We start from the raw sequence: 24,372 nt of genomic DNA, 5'->3' as shown, positions 1-24,372 counted from the left end.
CTTCAGGAGAAGATTTGTGGAGTTCCGGGGGGGGGGGTGTGGGGGGGGGCAGCAAACCCAGATAATGGATTTGAGTCTGGTGACTCAAATCACAAACATTCGGTTGTGAGTCTGCTGACTTGTAACGAAAGAGCATCTCTGTAGGCATGAATCACCAAGGATTTATACACCCAACCCCCAAAACGGTGTCACCTTGATATTGGCAACTATTTGTAACTACAGAAATAACTTTGCACTTGGTTTTTATCAAAAAGCATTCCGAAATGAACTTGCTTCTTATTGTCACTTAGTAATTTTTTTTTTTTTTTTTCAGAACAATCTAAGACTCGAGTGATCATACGTGCCTACACCCTGTCTGGCGGTATCTGAGTCAAGCTGCAGTAGGTATTGGTATAAATATGCATACGGTTGGGCACGAAGCAGCAGGCGTCTAATAATTGCGACTGAAGCGGCACCACAGTGATTCACGATGTGGATCCGAAACTGGCAACGTGGGGAGGACCGGATACAAAATGTAGCAGGAAGCTGGGGGCTCAAGACATCAGACCAATAAAGGCTGAAGCAGGGGGAAAGGATTACCCCCACTGCGTCCGGAGGAGGGCTATAAGCTCCATCTATCTACTCACACCTTCTGGTAGGTAATCTACAAAGCAGGTTGGCCACCAAGCCTGAGAGAAACACTTGCCTCTTTCACAGCCAAAATTAGTTAACAATCAGTCAGGCAGGGGAGCTAAAAGAGGCATCTGAGAGGAAAACATTAACGGGCAACAATGATAAACTGGAACTCTTTAACTTGTGTCTTTAAGTACAGAAACGTAAGGTTGAGTAAACATGACCATCTAAATCCTTTAATCCCGCCGCTGACATTTATAGTGACTGAGAAGGATTAATCATTTTGATCTCTAAATGAATCATTTTAAGTAGTTAATATTTAAAAGTAATAAACTTTGGAGTTGCGGTAATTAGCCTGGTGTATCTGATTAATGTTTCAGGTTTTTGTCTTTCTTTATAAAACCCTAGGCTCACAAAGAAAAAGCTTTCTCTGCATCAGTTAGTATTTCAGGAAAAAAAAAAAAAGGGTTTCAGATTCCTTTCATTTTTGTATGATGACAGAGGTGAGGGGGAACACTGGGGAAATGAAAAGTTTGGGGTATAACTGGAAATTCATAGCAGCATTAAGTGCTGAATGGTAAGACCATATGGTCATATTTCTTTTGAAGTCTAGGATCCGTTCCCATTATTCACTATAATGGCATCCAAGACTAAACTAAATCTCAGTCTTTAAAATTAAAAGCATTTTGCTCTTGGCTCCCAAATCTTCCTCTTTCACAATTTTCAACATGCTGGAACGTTTAATATATTTTCATAATGCAAAAAAACACAAATAAATAAAATAAAAATAAGGGGAGTGAGGAAAAAAAATGAATGCGTCCCATTTCGCTTCCGAAGCAGGATAAAATGGTACAGACAGACACATAATTGTTATCTTAAAGGCGGTGTTAATACTATTTTTACATCAGCCCAGTGCTGTTAGTGACACTCTAAAATGATATGTATAACTTTCATGTTCTACATCTAAGAAATATGAATCTAATTCTTTTGACCTCTCTGGAACGTACAGCATAGAGAAAGATTTTTAAATTTTTCATCATTTTAGTAATATTCGAGCAATAAAACTTCCCTCCCCCACCCCCCCGCCCAAGTAATCTATATCTAAAAGCTAAAAATGGGCCTTTTTCTATTTGGAAATTGATGAAAATATTTGAAAGGCATGGTCCCACCTACATGTCACTAACTCTCTTCATTCTCTCCCTCGGCACAATCCTGATATGTCACGGATGCTATCATTCTAACAGGCAAAATGTCTTTATCCAGCAAAACATTATAGGGCAATGCCAGCAGAAGTTGTTTTTAAGGGGATCGTGGTTATGGTTCAGTAGAGACAATGTGCCTCTGACCAGCACCAAATGAAATCTCACCCTGGCTGAAGCTGGATGAAAGGAAGAAGGTAAACCCAAAATTTTCCATATTCAGCTACACGTGCAGCCTGCTCTTTCTTTTGTTTTCTTTTTTTTTCTTTTCTTTCCTTTTTTCCTTTCTTTCTCTCTCCCCCCACTCTCTCTAGTATTACAAATGGATTTTTGTTCTGTTTTCTTCATATTCTTATATAAAAGTTTTTGAGTAAAGCGATTCATACACTGCTTTTTTTTTTTTTTTTTTTTTTTTTTTTTTTTTTGGTTTCTTACTAAGCCAAAACTTCTCAATTGTATAGAAAGTCCTCACTTTAGGAGTATCTTGTGTTGAGAAGTCGAGAGGGTGACCGTTGAACAGCACGGGTGTGACTTGCGTGGGCCCACTTACATGTGGGTATTTTTTGATATAGTACAGTGCTATAAATGTATTTTCTCTTCTTTATGATTTCCTTAATAACATTTTCTTTTCTCTAGCTTACTTTATTGTCAGAATCCAGAATATAACACATACAGCATACAGAGCGTATGAGAATTGACTGCTTATGTTATTGGTAAGGCTTCCAGTAACAGTGGGCTATTAGTAGTTAAGTTTAGGGGAAGTCAAAAGTTATACGTCGATTCTTGACTGTGTGGGGTGTCAGGGCCCCATCCCCCATGCTGTTCAAGGGTCAACTGGATATATTTTCCTATGAAAACAACATGTAGGGGGCCATGATGGAACATATGAGCAATGAAGTTCTCTGTGTCTGAGGAACTGGATGAAAAGCACAGTAAAGCATGACATCCAGGTACGGAGGCTGTCTCCCTGAAAAGATGTGTTCAGAATTCCAACCGGGAAAACCTCTCACCACCATAGCCTCTTCCATTAATTTTCCGCTTTCCAAGGTGGGAGGAATATTCCCCAAGCAGAGCACCGGTAGTCACACGGTACACAAATGCGCAGTGAGGGAAGCCAGGTTGGGAGCTTTGCAGTGGGGGGATAGGAGCTGGGGTTAGCTACTGCCTTTCTCAGACTAACAGGAAAACCGATCACCTTTCCACATGTTTACCGACTACTTAAATTTGCTCTTTTATGAATGGTTTATCCCTGACGTTTCTCCCATCGGACTGTTTGTCTTTCTGTTTTCAATTTGTGAAAGTTATCTCTTCATATATTAAAGCTTAGACCTTATATCTGTCACGTGGGTCGTAAACATAATTCCCAAAGTAATAATTTTGTTTATGGTATTTTAATCTACATACCTAAGGTTTTAAATACAAAATTAATCATTTAAGCTTTTTCTTCTGAGTTTTCTGTTTCTATGAGAAGGGTCTCCCCTACTCTCGAGGTGTACGGGTAGTCTCCCGGTCAGGCTGTGTGGATTCACAACCACTTTCTCCTTGCCTTCCTCTGTTATAAAAGCTGGAAAGCAAAAATAGTAAATGTTCCCTCTTCTCATGCAGCTAAGCGTAGCCAAGTATAACATTTCTGAAAAAAGAGACGTAGACAGACATCTCCGGGGAGTAAAAAGAAACAGTCCAAAGGGGAGAAGGACTTCTCACCTTTGCTTTTATTCTGTTTCAGCCAGGAATATGAAAATGCAGCGAACATCTGGGGATCCACAGGACAAAGGCCGCATGCTAAGGATGGCAGAGCAAACAAAGACGGAAGGAACCTGGGTCCTTGATGGCATCTTTGAACCCTGAACAGTCCCCCTCTAGACTTCTTGTTTTCTGGTTTATAACTGTTAGATGTTGAAGTCGTTGTTTTGGGAGCCTGCTGCTATTTGTGGATCAAGTCGATCCTACTTTATCCAGTCTTTTAAATTAACTGCTAGAATTCTTCCTGCTTTATTTTTTACATTTGTCTTTAATCCATCTTATTTTTGAATATGCTGAGAGATATGGGTCCAATTTTATATTCTTCCAGATGGATAACCAGTTGTGCCAGCACCATTTATCAAATCCCACTGAATAGAAAAAACCATTTTCTGTTTCATGCTGAATTTCCCTATATACTAGGATCTATTTCTGAAATTTTAGTCTATTCCACTGATTGACTTATCCTTATTTATGCCAATATCATATAGATGTGATTGCAGTGGCCTCATAGGACTTAATATATATATTATATATGTATTTATATATATATATGTATTTATACATATATATGTATTTAATATATATGTATTTAATATATATATTATATATGTATAATATATATAATACATATATAATATATATTATATAATATATTAATATATAATACATATTTATATATATTATACGATATGTTAATATATAATACATATTTTTATATATTATATATTAATATATATAATACATATTTTTATATATTATATAATATATTAATATATTATATATATATTATCTAATTGCCATTCTATCATCACTATTAGCCTTTTAAATATGTTTTTGACTATTTTCAGATTTATTCCCCCATGTGAACTTTAAGACCCCTTTCTCTAATTTAAAATAAACCTTGACTTCCACACATTCTGGGGAGAATTGGTATTCTTAGGGTATCCGTCTTCCCATGTAAAAACATTGACTGTCTTCCTATCTACTCAGATCTTGTTTTATGTTTTCCAATAACATTTTAGAGATCTCTTCATAAAAGGTCTCATACCACTTTTAGAAAATGTATTCCACAGAATTTTATAGTGTTTGTTGCTGTTTGGATAGGATGTTTTATTCTGACTTCCAAAGCTAGCCAATTATTGTTTAATAATTATTCAAAAATAGTATTTAACGTGTATCAGGCAGTATTCTAACTCATTTCATTCTCAACAACTATAGATTGAAAACTAAGGTTCAATCTACGTGGAAAAAACTGAAGCAGAGAGAAACTAAGTAATGTGTCCAAGCAAGTTACTTGGCCAAGGTTACGCCACTCTCCAGGCAGCTAATGAATGGCAGACCTAGGACTCAAACACAGATCACCTGGATCCAGAATCTATGCTCTTAACCACTATGCTCCATGACCTGTGATGTCTGTATATTTATCTTGTATTCATCCAAGCACGAATTTGCTTCCAACTATTTCGTTTAACTTCTAGAGACATGTGGTTTTTGTATGTATACAACTGACATACGGTTCACAAAAGTGCCAACTTTAACGTTTTGCAAAATAGAAATCAATGATTCCATTTTCTTCTCTTAGTTCAGTCGCTAAAACATCAAAAACAATTCTGAATAGGAATTGTGAGAGAGGAGGTGAGCCTCTCTCATGTTCCTGATTTTAACTGAAATGGTCCTAGGATCTCCTCAATTAGAATACTGTTCAAATTTTTTTAGCGGTCATCTTATATATGACTCAGATGCTTGTGTTTTTTATTCTTGTTTTACTTAGTGAGTTTTACTTTAATAAGGAATGGTTTCTAAATTTTATCCCAAACCTTTTCATCATTTATTGATAAGATCATGTTTTTCTACTTTGATTTATTAATCTAATTATGTTAATAGACTTCCTAACATTGAAAAATCCTCACATTCTACCAAGGATTAGTAACTTCTTGGTTATTAATTTGGCCTAGACTATCATCCGTTTTATACATTGCTAGATTCTTACATGCAAACAGTTATTTAGACTACTTTTAACACATATATCAAGAAGTAATTTTGGTCTAGATAGCCCCTTTTATGTTCTACTTTAATCAAGATTTTTGGTTACTATTAAGGTTATGCCAGCTTTGTAATATGAATTTTAGTACTTTCCATCGTGTGTGTGTGTGTGTGTGTGTGTGTGTGTGTGTGTGTGGTGTTAAATGGCTTTTTGAACCTTGGATTGAGCTCCACTTTAAAGGTTATGTACAATTCACCTCGGATCCTAAAATCCACCAAAAGGAACTATTTCCTTTATAATGGTAACCTTTTAGCCACTTTCCTACTCTCTTCTGAGATAATTGGTTTTGAAAAGTTTTCTTCATGTTGTGACATAATTTGGGGTCAATCATATTCTGCTAAGAAAAAATAAATTCCTCTAGATTTGAATTGTGTGGAGCAGTGCCTTTTAGTTGTTACACGGTGTTCAGTGTCTCTCCTTTTGTTCTCATTATTTTTTAATTGGGATCATCAGGGGCTTTCTATTTCCTTGGCCATTTTAAAGAATCAGCTTTTTTGTTTGTTTTTAATTTCAGTTTTATCTTGATTATCTCTCCCTTCCATTTCCTTTGCTTTATTTTCCTTCTGTTTATTTTTTTACTCATCTCTTAGGATCTATAGCAAATTCCTCTTTGTTGGTCTTTATTCTTTAAATCTCCTCATTGACAATATATTTTTCCTATGATTATGGCTTTCTCTGTCTCCCACAAATTTTTAAAGCAGAACTTTCTTTTCATTGCTTTCTGTTGCTTCCTATCATAATCTAGGGTTATCATAATCCATGAGAGAAAAAAGGTTTCGTTTGTTTACCTTTTTGTTATTTATCTCAAATTTTACTGAGTTGTATGATCAAATGTTTTGATCTCTAAAGTCTCTACTTTTCTGATTTTTGTGGCTAAATGCGCAATTGGTTTCTGTAACTATTATGCAGAATTATGAAAAATTGTATCCCTTCTATCTGATGGTTATGTCTGTGTATATATATATATATATATATGTTTAACTGAAAATTTATATTAATATTATATAATTGCTTCCTTATTTTTGTCTTCTAGATCTGATTCCAAAGGAGGTAAACCAAAAATATCCCCAAATAAATGTATTTTAACAACCATTTTTTTCCTATTAGCTACTGTATTGTTTAATGTACGCAAGTCATCCTTCTGTCTTTTATCATTTACTCTGTGGTCCTCTTTATCTTGTTTAGTGTTTTTAATAGCAAATTCTGCTGTGCCTACTATTAATACTGCCATTCCTTCTTTCTTTTTGTTTTGGTGGGTATTTACCTGATACTTCTTTATGGATCTCTTTATTCTCAATCATCCTTTTGCCATTTTAAGTCCGTTTATTATAAATACCCATAATTTTTAGAAACCAATGGGATAGTTCTGTTTATGTCAAACTCAGCGCATTTACATTTCATGTAATATGTAGTATAGTAGATTTGCCTTCTTTCATCTTGTTTTATGGTTATTCATGACTTTACTTGTTTCCCCTTTTTCCTTGGAGCAGTTTCTGCTACATTGATCGGATTGCTATTCATTCCCTTTCCCTTCTGCTAATTAGGTAGGTCTACTGTGTTTTTCCCTTCCTCTAATGATTACCTCCCTTTCCGGACATTCATAGTCAAATACATGTTTTGCACTATTATTTGAATGCAAAGTAGCAATGATTTCTCTCTACTAAAACTCCTTATCCCCTGTTTCGCCCTCTCCCTTTTCCACTGAGATTCCAGAACTCTTGCTTTCCATACCACTTTCCTCCAACTCCTGGGTATTGCTGAGACAAGTGATCACTTTTTAGTCGAGCCTTTTTTCAAGGTCTCCCAGGTAGCGGTTCCTAGACATTTCCAGTTGTTCTGTTATCGTCATTTGGGAATTGTCCACATACATACTGCCGAGTTGATTTCATCGGTATCGTTTTTTGAACGCTTTCTTAGACGACATGCGTACAATCTTTGCATGTCCCCAACTATCTTGAATTTACTCTGAGAGACGAAGGATGTCTTCCTTGCACAGAGGATCCCCGGGCTGTTGTTCTTCTCTCCCAGTAGATGGTATTGTACTGTCTTCTCCTTTCATTGTCGCAGGTGAGACCTTCATTCTGCTTCTTTTGTAAGCAAGAAGAAAAGTAACTTGTTTTTTTCTTCTCTGTAGAAGCTTATAAAATATCTTCTTTCTCTAAGGTAAAAAAAAAACTCTAGGATGAGCTTAGGGGTGTGTGTTGGGGTGAGTGTGTGTGTGGGGGGGGGTGCATATACACATGTGTTTTCTTTTTAATTTTACCTGGCACTTGGTTTCTTGTTTTGAGTTGTTTCTTCTCCTTGGTCTTCAAAACTAGGAATCCGGATTTGATCAGTGAACACCCTCTTTTCTTCAACTAATCTATTATATTTTTTCACATGCAAATGGCAGCCTTCCCAGCCTAGCATTTGCTGGTTACTGTCGGTTTTCTTGTTGCTGCCTTTTTTGGTACTTGGATTTCTATAAGCACTCATACGCTTTTTAATTTAGGTTCAAGTTTTCCTCCTCTATCTTCATTGCTCATGTTCGTCAGCAGCTTCCTGATTGGTTTGTCTTGCAGCCTATCCCACTTCCTGCAATTTGGGTGCCGCTAAGCACGTTGTGGCTTTCCGGGGGTGCTTTAGTGGTAAGTCCTGCTAGACTCTAGAGACAAATCTCTCCCCTCCGTTTTCCTTGGCTGGCACTCCCGCGATATCAGAGCAGAGAAAACGCATCTGGTTGGTTCCCTCAGCTCCTGAGGGGCCAAGGAAACCAGCTGCTCTTGCAAGGCAACTTTCAGTCCCAGAAGGACCATGGAGAGGCAGGTCAGTCTCTGTCTGCCACAAAGTCACAGCCTTCTTCCTGATCTTCACCCCAGGGCTGCACCCCATTCTGAGCGCTCATCCGACCGAAAGGGAAAAACTACCTGCATCAGCGTTGTCCTCCGGGGACTCTGTAGAATCTTAGATCTCCTTTGCACCCTGGATCACTGTCCAGCTCAGAGCAAGTAAGGAGTTGTCTGGGGGATGGGTCGATGAGGCTTCGTTCAAGCCACCATAACGTTGGAATCCTGGACACGTGGTCACAGGAAAACCTGGACTGCTCCTCTAATGTTCTTTTGTTTCACAAAACAGAGTTTTCCTTGGTAAGGGAGAGGCCGAGCAGCTGGGATATTTGCACAGAAGATAAACTCAGGATGCAGCCCACTAAGGAGGTGCAGCAGTCAAAAATCAGGGCCTGTGGGGTCTGCTACCCTTGAACTAGTCTTAGATGAGCAATGTCATGAGGGGAGAAGCAGAAGCCATATTTGGGGGAACTGGGGACGGCTGGGCACTGCTGACAGCGATAAGCAGGAAGAGAAGGCAAACCCCGGAGCAGGGGTAAGGAAAGAGGAGAGTTTTGGGGACCGGAAGCAAGCTGTTCAATGAGCGCCTGTCTTTGTCACCCTGCCTTCCTCCTTCCCTTTCCTACTTTACAGATGTATGTTCCATTTTGATTTCAGGAATGTATAAACACAGACATAATGCTCTCTGTTGTTCAAACTTAAAAACAGATAACTTCCCTCCCCACCGCCATTCTGTGAATGAGGAGTGAATGGTGATCTTTTCATTTTAAAATTCTGCAATTCACCACCCAACACCAATAACTGACTGACTGGTAAACATTTTGGGTTAAGACTGTCTCAGAGGTGCTTTGCAGACATATGGTTCTGCGGAACAAAAGCGTTCCTATTTCCAGACGTCGCCTTGTTTCAAAATTCACCCTCATGGCCAACATTTCTTGTTGGAGTTGATAAATATTTTCATTCGGTCGAGGACGCTACAAGGAATACACATAGTGCAGAGGAAAAAAAAAAAAGATCTCTTACTTTATCACTTCTCTAAAACTGCGGGATGATCTTATGCAGCTGTTTCATGAGAAATGTGTCTCAGACCTGACGGGATAAATTCTCTTCAAAGTTGAATCAAAGAAAATGGTACCCAAGAATGCAAAACAGGTCATTGTCACCCTAACCCCATCACACCTACGGAGGGTTCCACAGCTGCTGAAACAACAACTATTCCCATCACCTAATAAACCATAGGAAGAGATTTGAAAAGAGACAGAGAAAGAGATCTATATGGGATCTGGTCACATGACACATTATTGTGAAAACACAACCATCCCCGGCTTTGCAGTCTCTAAATAGAATAGATAATTAATGAAAGTCACTTGGCAGTCACTAGAGCCACAAAAATGAAGTTGGACAGTAGGCCACCAATCGGTCAAGAGACATAAAAGCATCATATTTCTACGTTTGAATGCTCCAAGTAATTGCATTCACAGGGGTCTCTACGTATCCCTTCCTTGGGCTGAAGGGGCCCTTGCCTGTGTCATTTAAAGTAGAATGAGGATTGACAAGTTGTTTTAGGACCCCACAGACAAGCTACATTAGCATGATTCTTTGGAATCGGTTCAAAGATCTTTGGCTACTAGTAACATTTTTTCATCTTTCATTTTTATTATGTGTATGATGTCAGGAGTTGTGGCAGGAAGCACATTTTGTCAATTAAATAATTAATCCCACAGCATAATAGTCAGGGAGGAAAAACTGACATTTGTCAGGTTCAAAGGAAAGGAAAGCCTAGGAGGATTTTTCATTATGCTTGCTTGAGAAGAACAGAATCCGACAGCAAACTTTCCTTCGTCACTTCTCTCCTACATTTACTGCTCCGGCTACACATTCCCTGTATCGAACCACAGGAGAGAGAAAGTATTTGCAATAGCTCCCTCTCCCTCAAGCCCATCCCACCTGGTCCCAAGTAATCATATCGCTGAATCTCCTAAAGATGTCTCCAGTCTCCTCCTTGCTCTCTAGCCACACCATCAAAAGTGGCCACAACTGGGCACCAATAAAGCAAGGGGGAATTCTGACCCGGAACTGCCTGTTCTCCGGCTTTGGCCACGGCACAGAGGTTGGAAGCCAAGCGCTAGGGGCACACCGGCCCCGGGTTCAAGCCCCCAGCTCGGCTGTCGCTAGCCCTGGGGTGTCAGGCCTCCCCACTTGGCAAAGGAGGGCGCTACTGGGACCCACCTCACCCAAGGACTGGGAGGGTGCACGTAAAACCTGGCTAGTGCCATGACTGGAGCATACCAAGGGATCAGTGCACATGAGCAATACGTAGCAGTACATTCTATTCGTGTTTCCAATATGGCCTGATGGACGAACACATCAGGTGGAAAGCGGGCCCGAGCACACACCACACTCCTGCTTTTCCTTTCTCTCCGGCCCTTAAACCTCTGCTCCCCACTTCATCCCGCTGCTCCCAACAAGCCGCCTCCACGTGCTGCCTCGCTCACTCTCTCTTCCCTCTGCCCCTCTTCTCCCCCCCCACCCCCCGCCTGGCTGGCGACAAGCTGAGTAATAGTACTGTTGGGTCCCCTAAGAACTGTGGTTCCAGGGTTTCCGCAGATGGTATGGCCATGTCATCGACAACAGTCTGCATCGGATTAGCGCTGCCTAGGAGGTGAAAAATTTCAGCTCGCTATTTTTAACCCGTTTGAGCATCCTGCGTGCTGCCTAAACGAAATGCTTGTGCTTGGGTTGGAGATGAGCCTCCCCCACGCATCACGCCACATGTGCCGAGGTTTTTTTTTTTTTTTCTTTTAATGGTATTCCACAATGTTTTGTTTTATTTTGTGGGTTTTTTTTTTTTTTTTTTTTTTTTCCGATAGGGCACTAAACTAGTTGTTTTTGTTACAAAAGGCAAGGCTTCACACCGGGTTCAGACTGCATGCATTTCCTAGTACCTACTATTTTTTAAATTGGTGGAACCTGTACCCTGATAATCTATGTCAGCTGTGTAGACAATACGAAAGAAAAAAAAAAAACCACTTGGGTTTGGAATTGTAAGACATCGTGCAATAGACTTAGAAGTCCCTTGGCTTACCGAGGGTATGTATCTCAAATATTATGTCTTATATCTTCCCTTAAAAACTGGCTCAGTCGGTTAAGTGTCTGACTTCGGCTCGGTCACAGTCATCTCACAGTTGTGAGTTCGAGCCCTGCATCAGGCTCTCCGCTGACAGTGCAAAGCCTGCTTTGGAGCCTCTGTCTCCCTCTCTCTCTCTCTCTCTCTCTGCCCCTCTCCTGCTCACACTCTCTCTCTCAAAAATAAATAAATAAACATTAAAAAAACTGAATCTCAAAAAAAAAAAAACTGCTATGTCAAGCTACCATATCCCATTTCATAAACGATGATACCTGTAATTTTAGTAAGATATCCTTCAGGGGGAAAAAAAAAATCTCTCTTTAGCAAATCAAATGAGTCTTCTTTGAGGTAAACTGGTTTAGGTGAGTGAATGTTCTTTCAATCTAGTTAGGATGGTTCTTTCCACAATAGAGAGAAGAAGAGAACCATGGAAAATTTCCAAACTTCTGCATGATTTATTGCATTATTTTTCCGAAGTTTGTTGCTTGCTCAGTATCATACTGTTGGTCACACTGTTTGTAAGGTGACTGGGAAAGAAGGAATATATTCTTTACATTTGCGGTTTAATTTATTTTTCCTCATTTCCTGATTAAAATAGCTGAGGGATGCTAAGTTCTGTGTAAACTGACTATGCAATACAAATGGGAGAGGATTTTATTTTTATAAGTAGTAATCGTGCCTGCATCTCCAAAAAAATGTATTAGAAAACAAAAACCTAGGTATGCCCAATTTAAAATAAGCTATTGTCTGAAAGCATGGAGATTGGTAGGTTTCAGACTGTGAAGGCAAGTGACAGAAGTCATTACTCCACTGGTAGAGTATACAGGCAGAAAACAGAGCGTGAAAATGTTCAACAAATACATGTGAATGGCCAAACCATAACGGGTTATATTATGTGACACTGGGATGTTTTAAGGTAGAACCTTAATGTTCTAGATCGCCTGTCAGAGAGAAATCTGAACCCTTCGGTAGCAGGCTCTTGTATGAACAGATAGACATCAGCACATGGGCTACATGGCTCATGAGATAATTCAGAATTAGGACTGTCACTTTTCAATGAGTGAAAGGCCTTTGCCTGTCAACCTTTCCCGTTCCCTTACGTCAGTTCTAACGGCAGAAACGTCCGTGAGCACCTTCCTGAGAGGGCGAGGGAGCCCATGAGACCTGGATCTCAAGTTTATGCACAAACGCTGGCTGTGTGCAGAATCACACCCCTCACATATAAAATGTGCACGGTGATTCTCCCCTGGGGGGCTCAGTCGGTTCAGCGTCCGACTTCAGCTCAGGTCATGAGCTCACGGTGCGTGAGTTCGAGCCCCGTGTCGGGCTCTGTGCTGACATGGCATTTCAGAGCCTGGAGCCCGCTTCGGATTCCGTGTCTCCCTCTCTGCCCCTCCCTCACTTACGCTCTGTCTGTCTCTCAATAAATAAATAAATAAATAAATAAATAAATAAACATTAAAAAAATTTTTATATGTGCACAGTGATTCTCTACATGAATCGGTACCCTCATCTGGGGTCAATGTGTCTGTAGGTGGCTTTCTACCTTTAAACTGGAATACTACGTGACCGTCTAGTTTCTCAAAAATCTGAATCAGAGGCTAGACATCCAAGTTGGAAAATAATCATGTCACCTACAGAGGAGAAAAACATGGCACCTCCAAGGGGGCGCCTTCTGAGTGTGCCTTGTTTTGTGAGACCAGTGACCTACCTTGTCTGCTGTATTCGTCTGCTTCTCTGTGAACCAAATCCTTTACTCTGTTTCCGTAAAGCAGCCGTGAAGAATCATGATCAAAAGCTTTCAAGGTTTCACTGGAACTGTACGACTTCTGCGTGGGGACCCTACACTCCTCATTGTCTGCTGAGGAATTTGTGTAACGCCGTTCTTTTTCTCGTCTGCTCTTGGTCAGCGAGCAGTAAGGCCTACGTTCTTTCACATCCATACTTCATTCCTTCTGGGTGCACATCAGTCCTGGTCGGCACAGATTACACTCACGGGTCAACTTGCATTGGCCTCTCTGCAAAGATAAAAGGTTTGCATAACGTCAGCATAACATTCGTCTAAAAACTGACCACCCTATGGGGCACCTGGGTGGCTCAGTCCATCAAGCGTCCAACTGAGGTTCAGGTCAGGATCTCATGGTTCATGGGTTCGAGACCTGCATCGGGCTCTGTGCTGACAGCTCAGAGCCTGGAGCCTGCTTTGGGTTCTGTGTCTCCCTCTCTCTCTGCCCCTCCCCTGCTCGCACTCTGCACTCCGTCTCTCTCTCTCTCAAAAATGAATATACATTAAAAAAAGCTATTAAAATCTGACCACCCTACATCCTTCTCAATGTGGAGAATGGTGGAAAGAAATACTATTGCCTATCTAGAAAACTTGGTTTCAACAACAACAACAACGATGAAAATTTGTGAAATCACTGTAAAATGTCCCGTAGTACCAGGAAGTGAGGCATACTTTCTATTACTGAGTGTTATGGAGGCTTGTTCAAGCTACTATAACTGATTTTTCACTTTAATAATGAAAAAAAAATTAAGCTCAAGATCAAATTTCACTACAGAAGCGAGCTAAAGGTTGGCCCCAATATGCCTGTTAAATTTTCCACTATGGGACAATTTTCTCTCACAGCATTTTTGCCATTCACAAATAAATTCTCTTTCTTCTTTTTTTTTAATTTTTTTTTTCAACGTTTATTTTTGGGACAGAGAGAGACAGAGCATGAACGGGGGAGGGGCAGAGAGAGAGGGAGACACAGAATCGGAAACAGGCTCCAGGCTCTGAGCCATCAGCCCAGAGCCTGACGCGGGGCTCGAACTCATGGACCGCGAGATCGTGACCTGGCTGAAGTCGGACTCTTAACCGACTGCGCCACCCAGGCGCCCCTTCTCTTTCTTCTTTTAACAAAAATGTATACTATTTTTACTTCTTTGATTTTTTTTTTAAGAGCAGAAGCAAATTGGGAGCTTTTTGGACGTGAAATTTTGTCAAATACATTGAGCATTTTTTAAATTTCTGCAAAGACGTTTTCTTCGGCGGACACAATTTTCACGTTTCGAGGACCTAAATGGCTTCAACTATGGAAAAAACTGATCCTTGTCCCTTACTCTTCTCCTAAAAATGTATTTTCCTCTCTAGAACGTGGGTTTAATCCATGCTATCCTGATTTAAAGGCAATTCAAGTGGCTAACTTGAGGTGGTAGGTTTTTGCAAGGGACAGTAGCAAGAGTTAAATCAGAAGGAACAAGGTCATTTGTGTTTCTTTGCTGAGCTGCTGTCTCTTTCCTGATTTGGCTGAACTGACAGGGGTAGAAGTGACTGGGCCTGAGGAGGGATGGCTTCCCAGGTCTAACGTGCATTTTATTTTTTTTACTTATTTTAAAGTGTATTTTCTTATGTAAGCGTTCTCTACACCCAACATGGGGCTCAAACTCACGACCCCAAGATCAGGAGTGGCATCCTCCACAGACTGAGCCAGCCAGGTGCCCCAAATCTGCATTTTAAGGGGTCCTCCCTTGTCTTTACTCTTTCTCACTTGATCTTTGTCTTACATCTGAAGGTCCCCAAAGGTCTCCAGTGGTGGCTCCCACTCCCCTCCAACTTTCCTCAACTCACTTTTTATTGGAGTGATTCCAGAATCAGCTTGAAACAAATGATTTCTGGTGGCCCCAGATCTTCTCTTCGGTACCACATCCCTAGGACCGTGATTTCTATTTAGATTTTTTTTTTTCCCATGGAGAATCCCTCTCCCAAGGAATCCTTCCCTCTCTCTTGATCCTTGGCTATCGTTATACGCATCACATCTCTCTTTAATGTGCTTTCAACATGGTGTCTTGGGGCTGACTCCCGATTCTCCCACGTTGCCTCCGCTTACCTCTAGGCTATCAACAAGTCTCTTCTGTCTGAGCAACATTAGGACTCCTCTACCTTTCACTTTCTGATTTCTGCCTTCCATCCAGCAGTAAGAATAGTAGTGAAATTCTGAGCTGGCCTGGTCACAGAGTTCCAGAGCCTATGCTTGGAAACTCTGGGGGGTTCCTCCTGCTACCTCTTTTTTGTTTGTTTGTTTGTTTGTTTGTTTGTTTGTTTGTTTTATTAAAAAAAGTTTTTTTACACTTATTTATTTTTGGGAAACAGAGAGAGACAGAGCACAAGTGGGGGAGGGGCAAAGAGAGAGGGAGACACAGAATCCATAGCAGGCTCCAGGCTCTGAGCTGTCAGCCCAGAGCCCGACGCGGGGCTCAAACTCACAAACCGCGAGATCATGACCCGAGCCAAAGTCGGACACTTAACCGACTGAGCCACCCAGGTGCCCCCTCCTGCTACCTCTCTGACCAAATTGTATCTTCTCCCGTCTACACTGCCTGTGAAGTGTTACTTCACCTGGGTTTCCACATTTCCCTGCTATTGAATCAAGTGGGGCTGTTAAAAGAAGTCGCTAATATTTCCCTCGGCTGTTGAAATATATCTTGACTTCTCTACCTTTTTTCTGATTTTCCATGAATCTGATTAAATAAAGAAAACTAATGTTTTTCACTGATCCCTTCTGATTCATTACCCCATTATTCTCTTCACAAATTCTTCCAATAGCTCTTAATAAAAATTGGATTTCTCTTATTGTAGCTCTTCTATGAGTTTAAGACAATAAATAATTTCAAGATGTGATAACAGGGCATATTTTTGTATAACATGGTTAAAACAACATACCAATACACTCTCTTTAGTCCAGGGAACACAAATATTTACTTTAGGTAAATATTTATTGAATTATTATTATGTATTTAGGCTCTCTTTTATGTGCTGAGGACACGCCATTAAATAAAATGATGTCATTGCCCTCATGGAACATACTTCTACTGAGGGGAAGCAGGTACATTCTTTCCAATAGAACAAATATATAAGTCTGAGTTCGAGGAAAATCTTGTTTCTAAAGTGGTCTAGAGATCTCTTTGGAGGAAAAGCCATATCAACTCTCATAACTAAATGACCACCAAAAAACTTCTAATGGACCAGATAAATATCATAATTCAAGCATTTTTAGCAACAGAACTTTGGGATTTGAAATTATTATGAAAGTTTCAGTTCTTGCCGTGAGTTGACATCGATTTTAAGGTAAGTGCTGCTAAGGCACTGAGCCTGGTTGGCTCAGTCAGTTGAGTGTCCGACTCTTGATTCAGGCTCAGATCATGATCCCAGGGTCATGGGATCGAGCCCTGTGTTGGGCTCCATGCTGAGCGTGAAGCCTGCTTAAGATTCTCTCAGTCTCCCTCTGCCCCCCTCCCCCACTCACACTCTCTCTCCAAACTAAAAGATAAAAATAAATTAATTGAAATAAGTGTTGCCATATACACACATATGTTTGCATTTCTACACTTTAAAAATGAACTGATTAAAGCAAGGGGAAAATCCCCCCCGCCCCCCCCCCCCCCCCGCTGCAATTTTGCTTCAGTTAGTTAGACCAGGCATTGGTAAACTCTAGTACACCAGCCAAATCTGACCTCTCATCGTTTCTGTAAATAAAATTTTATGGGAACGCAGCACATGTATTTCTTTATGTCTTGTCCTTGGCTGCGTTCTTGCTACAAAGACAGAGTTGAATGGTTGCAACAGAGACTTTAGTGAAGTGAATTGTGTCTCCCAAAAAGATATATTGAGGTCTTAACACCTAGTACCTGGGACCGTGACCTTATCTGGAAGTATGGTCTCTGGAGTTGCAATCAAGTTAAGATGAGGTTGTGTTGGATTAGGATGGGTCCTAAATCTAGTGATTGGTGACTTCATAAGAGACGGGACAGGGAGATTTGGATCCAGAGACATGTAGACACACATAGACACACAGGAGAGAGGGCCACGTGAGGACAAAGGCAGAGGCTGAGTGACGTAGCTACAAGCTAAGGGCTGCCAGCAAATGGCAGAAGCTGGGGGAGACACATGGAACAGATTCTTCCCGAGAACTTCAGAGAAAGCATGGCACAGCCAGTACCTTAGTTTTCAGACTTGTTGTCTCCAGAACTTCTTGTTCTAAGCCACTGAGTGTGTGTAGTTTGTTACTAATGCAGAGACCTGATGGCCTGCAAAGTTTAAAGTATTCACTCTCCGGCCCTTTATATGCAAAATGATCAAGGTCTGACTTACATCATTCGTATTTCCATCCTGTCCTTCACTGTCCCTTTGGAGCTTTAAATGTGAAATGTCTTCTCTTTATTATATAGCCCATGATACAAGTTCACAATCTTGCAAATAAGATGATCAATAAGTTCTTTAACGTTGTAATACAAACATATACCATCAATAGTAAAGATGCGCCCACATGGTAAGGTTACCAATATTTATAAATCAATTACATGTTAATAGACGCCTAATAAAAAGATAATTTTAGGTATTCTTGAGCTTTATAGAACATCTCTAGCACCAAATAGCTGACTTTTCTTTACTTGTGAGGCAATTCTGAAGTGCCATGATAAATGAAGATACCGTATTCAAATATACTATCAAAGACAAAGACGTTTGATCCTAGAGATTCCAAACAATAAAAAGGCTTTTGCATGTGTCTTTCCATTTTTGTGCATAGTTCAAACTCTTCAAGGATGCAATCTACACTGTAATGTTTGCAACCACTGATACGCTTCTGATGGAAGTCAATGAGTTCAATGTGACTTCAAAAGGCAGTGTTGTGCATTATCTTCTGCACTCAGCTCCAGATTTGAAGGTTAAAAAATGCAGCTGTTTAAGCAGGGCTAAATTGTTGAAGCACTTTGATGGTGATTGCATAGTCCTACACAGGAAGAGGGTCACTATGTGCATCTTCAGCATAAAGCATTTGATGAACAGGATCATGGCTGTAACAGTGGGCAAGGCCTTTGAACAATAAGGAAAACGAATAGAAATAAAGTTGTCCAAAAAGTTCTGACTGAATTTGCTACAGCAAGTATGCAACATCATCAAATTGATTGGGTTCATTTCCTTGAAAAACAACTCCGTTACTAACCATAGCACCTCTCTGGAAAACACAGCTGGTCTTAAAGAAATTTCTATTATTTGGTTATTAATTTTTCTCAATTAATTGTTTTCTCAATTTTTTCCTGCAAATATTTGATCGACTAAATGAACGGGCAGGACACCAGATCTGGGGTGATCATATTGTCTATTTCGGATAGTAGTCAAACCTGCTTGAAACTTGGCCAGAGAACTTAACAACATTCTTACATTGTTTCATAACATGTTCCTAATTCCAAAGAAACATTTTTTAATTGTACCTTTAGGAAGCAATCTGATTTTAATTGGACTCAGTATATCTTTAAAACCTTTCAGCCAACGATTACAATTTATCAGGCTTATAACAAACATCCCTAAAATCATCTGTACTTCTAAAATTCTAGGAGCTTATGTGTCTATCCAGCAATTGTAATAAAAACAGATACTCAAACACAAAGGATTAGGTGGCCTGTTGGTCGAACTCCACCCATGCTCCCACTGTTCCTTATTTTCTATAAGAATTACGAATTCCTGAACATCGCTTTGAATATCTTCTGCACAGAATGTCTTCCTCAAACTGTCTTTATAATAGTTTGAAAAAGCTCACCCACAAGAATAAGCAGACTTCAGAAAAACACTAATTTACTCAAACGTATTTTTGATTAAAGATCTAAATTAAGCTATTTGTACATAACACTAGGAAAATTTTACCTTTTATTATTCACAATTCACGTTTTCCCTAATAAGGTACAATTTATGATTTATTACCAATTATGATAATTAAACAGTAAAAACAACTTTGCCCACTGTAAGAATTTCTAAGCGTTTCCTTTATTGAAGAGCTAGATTAATGTCAATTGAACACAAGAGGAAATCAATCGCTATTGTTCATTTTAGAGGAAATCTTGTTTCTGGAGGCAAATTTACAAATCCAAGAATTAAAATAATTAAGGGCAAAAATAAAATCATATGAAATGATTTTTTTTGTGATGCTGAATTCAAGCATAACTAAAATTTGAGCTTGCAGTTTTAAACAGAAGAATGTAAGTGACTATAGATGTCATGTCTGAGGCGCGAAGTTAAAACACAAACAAAGCTGTGGGAAGAAATACGGGGAAAGACAACAGTGATGCTTGTTGAGAAGATACAGATACAGAAAAAGTATAGTGAATAATGAGTGGTTGAGCAGGTTAAGCCAAGGCAAGTTTCTTTCTTTAAACATGACATTTGATAACGATAATAAATAAGAAGTCAGCTTCTGCTTCTGGCCAAGATAGAGGAACAGGACCTGGATTTACCCTCTTGCCTAAAATAACAACAACAGTAAAACTGACAAAATACATGAAACAGAGTTTTCAAGACATTGACACAGAGAGAACCTTGGGAAATGGGAAACAAACACGCTGAGTCCTTGATTACCCTTGCTCACTCCCTCAAGAGTTTCCAGGCTACAGGACAGGAGGAAGAACCCAGGAAGAGCACCGCAGACTTCCTAACCTAAACAGGCAGAGCTGAGAATCTGGCAGATGAGAGAGCTGCATGGAGAAAGAACTCTGGAGGACGGCAAAGGGTGCTTCTTGAGAGTTCAGCAGAGTGCGGGTCAGCATGTGTAGATGAGACGACGGCAGGCCAGAGAAAGAGCAGTTTGGAAGGACTGTAACAGAGCTTCTCACCCTCAACATTATTAACATTTTACATGGAAAAGTTCCTTCTTGTGGAGAAAATCCGACGGTAGGATATTTAGCCGCACTCAGCCTCTATCCACTAGATACCAGTCGCATTCACATTCATGACAATAAAAGATATCTTCAGACGTTACCAAATGTCTTGTGGGTGCAAAGCTGCCCTTCTAAAGGATCACCAAATTACAGGAAACGGTACCCAGAGCTCACACAAGGACAAGAGTAGCGTATATTCCCACTAGTCAGATGGGAAAAACCTCGTAATTTACTAGGCAATTTACTTAGGAAGGTCTCACCTCGGTTGTGGGGAATAATTTAGCACTAAACTAAACATGGTACTGGTCTCCTCTGAAAAGTCTTCAAAGCAAGACCAGGGAGATCAAACTGTTTTCAAGTAGCTTAACTATTCCACAACAAAGCTGAAGAACGTTATAGGAGTGCAAAAATGTCTAACACTCAACAAGGTGAAATTCACAATGTCTGGCCTACGATCAAAGATCTCTGGCATGCCAAGAAGCAAGAAAATAATGAGGGGGAAAAAAATCGATCAATTGGAACTGACTCAGAGCTGACACAGGTGTTGGAACTAATAGAAAAGGACACGAAAACAGCTATTATAACTGAGTTAAACATGTTCAAAATATTAAAAGGAGACAGGGAAGATATAAAAAGGAGACCCAAATCAAACTTGTAGAGAGGAAACCACCATGTCTGAGATGGAAAATACACTGGATAGGCAGTTTTTCGACACTGCCAAAGAGAAGGTAAAAAGACTTAAAGATATAGTAATAGAAGATATACAAAATGAAGCACAGAGAAAGAGAATAAGTAAATAAATATGTCATTAGTGAGATGTAGGATTACTTCAAGTGGCCAATATAGATTTGATTGGAGTCCCTAAAGGGGAAGACAGGGAGAAGTCAACAGAAAAAAAATTTGAAGAAATAATAACTGGAAAATCCTCAAATTTGATAAACGCTATAAATCCACAGATTCCCAGAAGCTCAGCAAACACCAAGCACAAGAAATATAAATAAATTATGCCCAGGCATTTGGTTGTAATTCAAATTATTTTAAAAAAGAAAACAGTGATAAGAGAAAGTCCTGGGGTGCCTGGGTGGCTCAGTTTGGGAAGCATCTGACTCTTGGTTCAGCTCAGGTTATGATCTCACGGTTCATGGGTTCACATCCTGCTTTGGGCTCTGCACTGCCAGTGTGGAGCCTGTTTGGGATTCTGTCTCTGCCCTTCTCCTGCTAGTGATCTCTTTCTCACTCTCAGAATAAATACATAAACTTAAAAAAAATTAACTTAAGAGCAAGTCTTAAAAGCAGATCCAGGAAAAAGGCACATTCCATATAGAGTTCCACGTTGGAAGTAATGTAAGCAAGAAGACAGTAGAGTAAGATCTTTAAAATGCCGAGAGGAAAAAAAAAAACTGTCATTCTAGAATTCCATAACCAATGAAAATATCTCTCACAAATTAGGGCAAAATAACTACATCTTCTGATGTGTAAAAGTTGACCACCTAGAGGCTCTCATTATAGGAAACGAAAGGAACCTAAGTGGAAGGAAAAGAACATCAAATAGAAATATGGATCTCCACAAAGGAATCACTAGCACTTGGAAGTGGCAGCTATATGGATAAATGTATGATAGTTTTCTTATTATTTAAATGTCTTTAAAAGATGGCTGGTTGCATAAAAACTGTCACAGTATATTGTGAATTTTATAACATGTGTAAATAAAGTATATTGCAACAGCAGCATAAAGGAACAGAGGGGAGATAGTGTACTATTGTAAGGTTTTCATACTATATGTGAAGCAGCATCACCTCAGGAGACACAGTGTAAGATGTACACTTTCAACGATAAAGCAACCACTATAATAACAAAACTGAGAATTGTATCTAATAGTCCAACAAAAGAAATAATAGTAAAAGGCGAAAGATTATATGATCTGAAGAGAAACCAGAGTATCCCAATAAAAGAAATAACAGAATCGTAAAAACTGGAAGCATCAAAACTATTTGACTAATCCAATGAAAGTAGGAGAAGAGGATCAAAGATTATATGGGGCAAAACAAATACAAACAGCAAGTTGGTAGACGTAAGTCTAATTAGGCCAATAATCACATTAAATGTAAATGGTCTAGATATCCCACACAAGGCAGAGATTTTCAGATTGGTTTAAAAAAAAAAGTATATGCTGCTACCAAGTAACACACTTAAACGTAAAGACACAAACAGGTTAACAGTAAGTGGAAAAAGAGAAACCTAAGCATATCAGCAATCACATTAAATATAAAAATAAATGATCTACACACACCAGTTAAAAGACAAAGATTGTTAGCTTGTATGAAAAAGCAAGGCAAGGTCAGTTGGAGGAACATTCACCAGCAATTCAAAAGAATGGAGTGATTTTCATGCATTAGCATAAAATGGTGCACAAGGAATAGTGTTTTGTAATTTTTTGATTCTCTCATCATACATGGCAAGCATGGTGAGAGGCACCGAAAATGTAGAGATGAACAAGACACAGTCTATACCCTCTTTCAATCTGAAAAGGGAGAGGATGGTTAAATAATCACAAAAATAAATATACGATTAAAAGTGTAACAAAAACTGCAAAAAATTACAAGTTGTAAAGACAGAGAATAGAAAGTGGGGTCTAAAGGAAATGGAGAGCCCAAAGAAGAGCTCTCTTAAATGACATTTAGGTTGAGATCCACAGGATGAATAGGGTTTAGCCTGGCCACAAGCATGTGTGTCACAGGAAAGGACTTGAGGACATACCAGGCGGGCTGAGAGAACAACCTGCTCAAACAAATGCCTGCAGGCAGAGAACACCTGGATGGACAAGTGTCCACGGGTTGGGGCAAAGTGAGTAAGGAGACATGAGTCCAGAGGAAACTTGCTGGCCAGGTGCAGAGCTTCATTACATAAGCTAATGGGTCTCACCCAGAGTGTGCCAAACATGGTGACCACGGGAGAGTGAAATGGGGCACTGATGTAACCAATCAGATTTACAGTTTGATGTGATCCCTCCACCTGAAGTATGAGAACAGGGAAGAGGGAGATCTGGAGTGGAAGCAGGAAAACCTGTTGGTAGATTTTTACAGAAGTCCAGGCCAGAGAATGCTAGTGTGGACTATGGAAACTGAAAAGGCAGTGAAGATTTAGAGAGGTGGATGGATATGAGAGATCGATGTGGCATCAGCAAGACTTGGGATGGGCTGAAACAAGAGTGAGGAAAAGGGCGGAGCTGAGAATGACTGGCAGGTTGCTGGCCTGAGCAGATGGTGGAGAGGGACACCTCTGAGACACATGGGGAGGGCCATCCCTAAACACTAATTAACGAGCAATACCAACTCATGCTTTTCTTTAATTTAAACCATGTGTGAAGCAGTAATATTTGCTCTTTGTGGAAACCAGAAAGTACAGATGAGTGCCCACCCCCCTCCAGAAGGAAAACATTAAAATTACTACTCTCTTGATCTTTTGTGAGTCCACATTTTTGGATTTTTTTTCCGTGTGTGTGTGTACATGTCCGTGTATGAATATATGTATGTATCACATGTATTTTAATATAGATGATCTCACAACCCATTTCTACTTAACGTTGTGAACATTTTCATTTGACTGAAGATACAGTTATGTCTATTTGAACAATAATAAATAGGAAGGTTGTTTTACATTTTTAAAAATTTTTGAAAAATTTTTATTCATTTTAGAGAGAGAAAAAGAGAGCACGAGCAGAGGAAGGGAAGAGAGAGAGGGAAAGAATCTGAAGCAGGATCAAGCCTCTGAGCTGTCAGCACAGAGCCTGATGCAGGGCTCGAACTCACGAACCGTGAGATCATGACCTGAGTTGAAGTTGGATGCTTAACCAACTGAGCCACCCAGATGCCCCTAAATCTTTTCTTTTAATGTGTATTTTATTTTTGAGAGAGAGAGAGAGAGAGAGAGAGACAGAGGGTGAGTGGGGGAGAGGCAGAGAGAGAGAGAGGGAGACACAGAATCTGAAGCAGGCTCCAGGCTCTGAACTGTCATCACAGAGCCCGATGCGGGACTCAAACTCACCTACCGTGATATCATGACCTGAGCCAAAGTTGGATGCTTAACCAACTGAGTCACCCACGTGTCCTGGAAGGCTGCTGTTTTAAAAGT

At 39.9% G+C, this 24,372-nt stretch overlaps 1 protein-coding gene across 14 annotated transcripts in view; it reads right to left on the bottom strand.

Moving 5' to 3' along the window:
- The window catches only part of TENM3 (teneurin transmembrane protein 3), a 1,282,904-nt gene that overhangs the window by 441,263 nt on the left and 817,269 nt on the right, over nt 1-24,372 (bottom strand). For all 14 annotated transcript variants that reach the window (XM_045452383.1, XM_045452387.1, XM_045452410.1 and 11 more), the window contains one exon: nt 13,262-13,568. In XM_045452383.1, coding sequence (XP_045308339.1) covers nt 13,262-13,493 — 232 coding nt within the window. In that variant the 5' untranslated portion in view covers nt 13,494-13,568. The remainder of the gene's footprint in view (nt 1-13,261; nt 13,569-24,372) is intronic.

Source organism: Leopardus geoffroyi, chromosome B1, assembly GCF_018350155.1.
Source record: "Leopardus geoffroyi isolate Oge1 chromosome B1, O.geoffroyi_Oge1_pat1.0, whole genome shotgun sequence".
In the NCBI taxonomy this organism is placed as follows: domain Eukaryota; kingdom Metazoa; phylum Chordata; class Mammalia; order Carnivora; family Felidae; genus Leopardus; species Leopardus geoffroyi.
The sequence above is the reverse complement of the archived record's forward strand: the minus strand, read 5'-3'. Positions and strand labels throughout refer to the sequence as shown.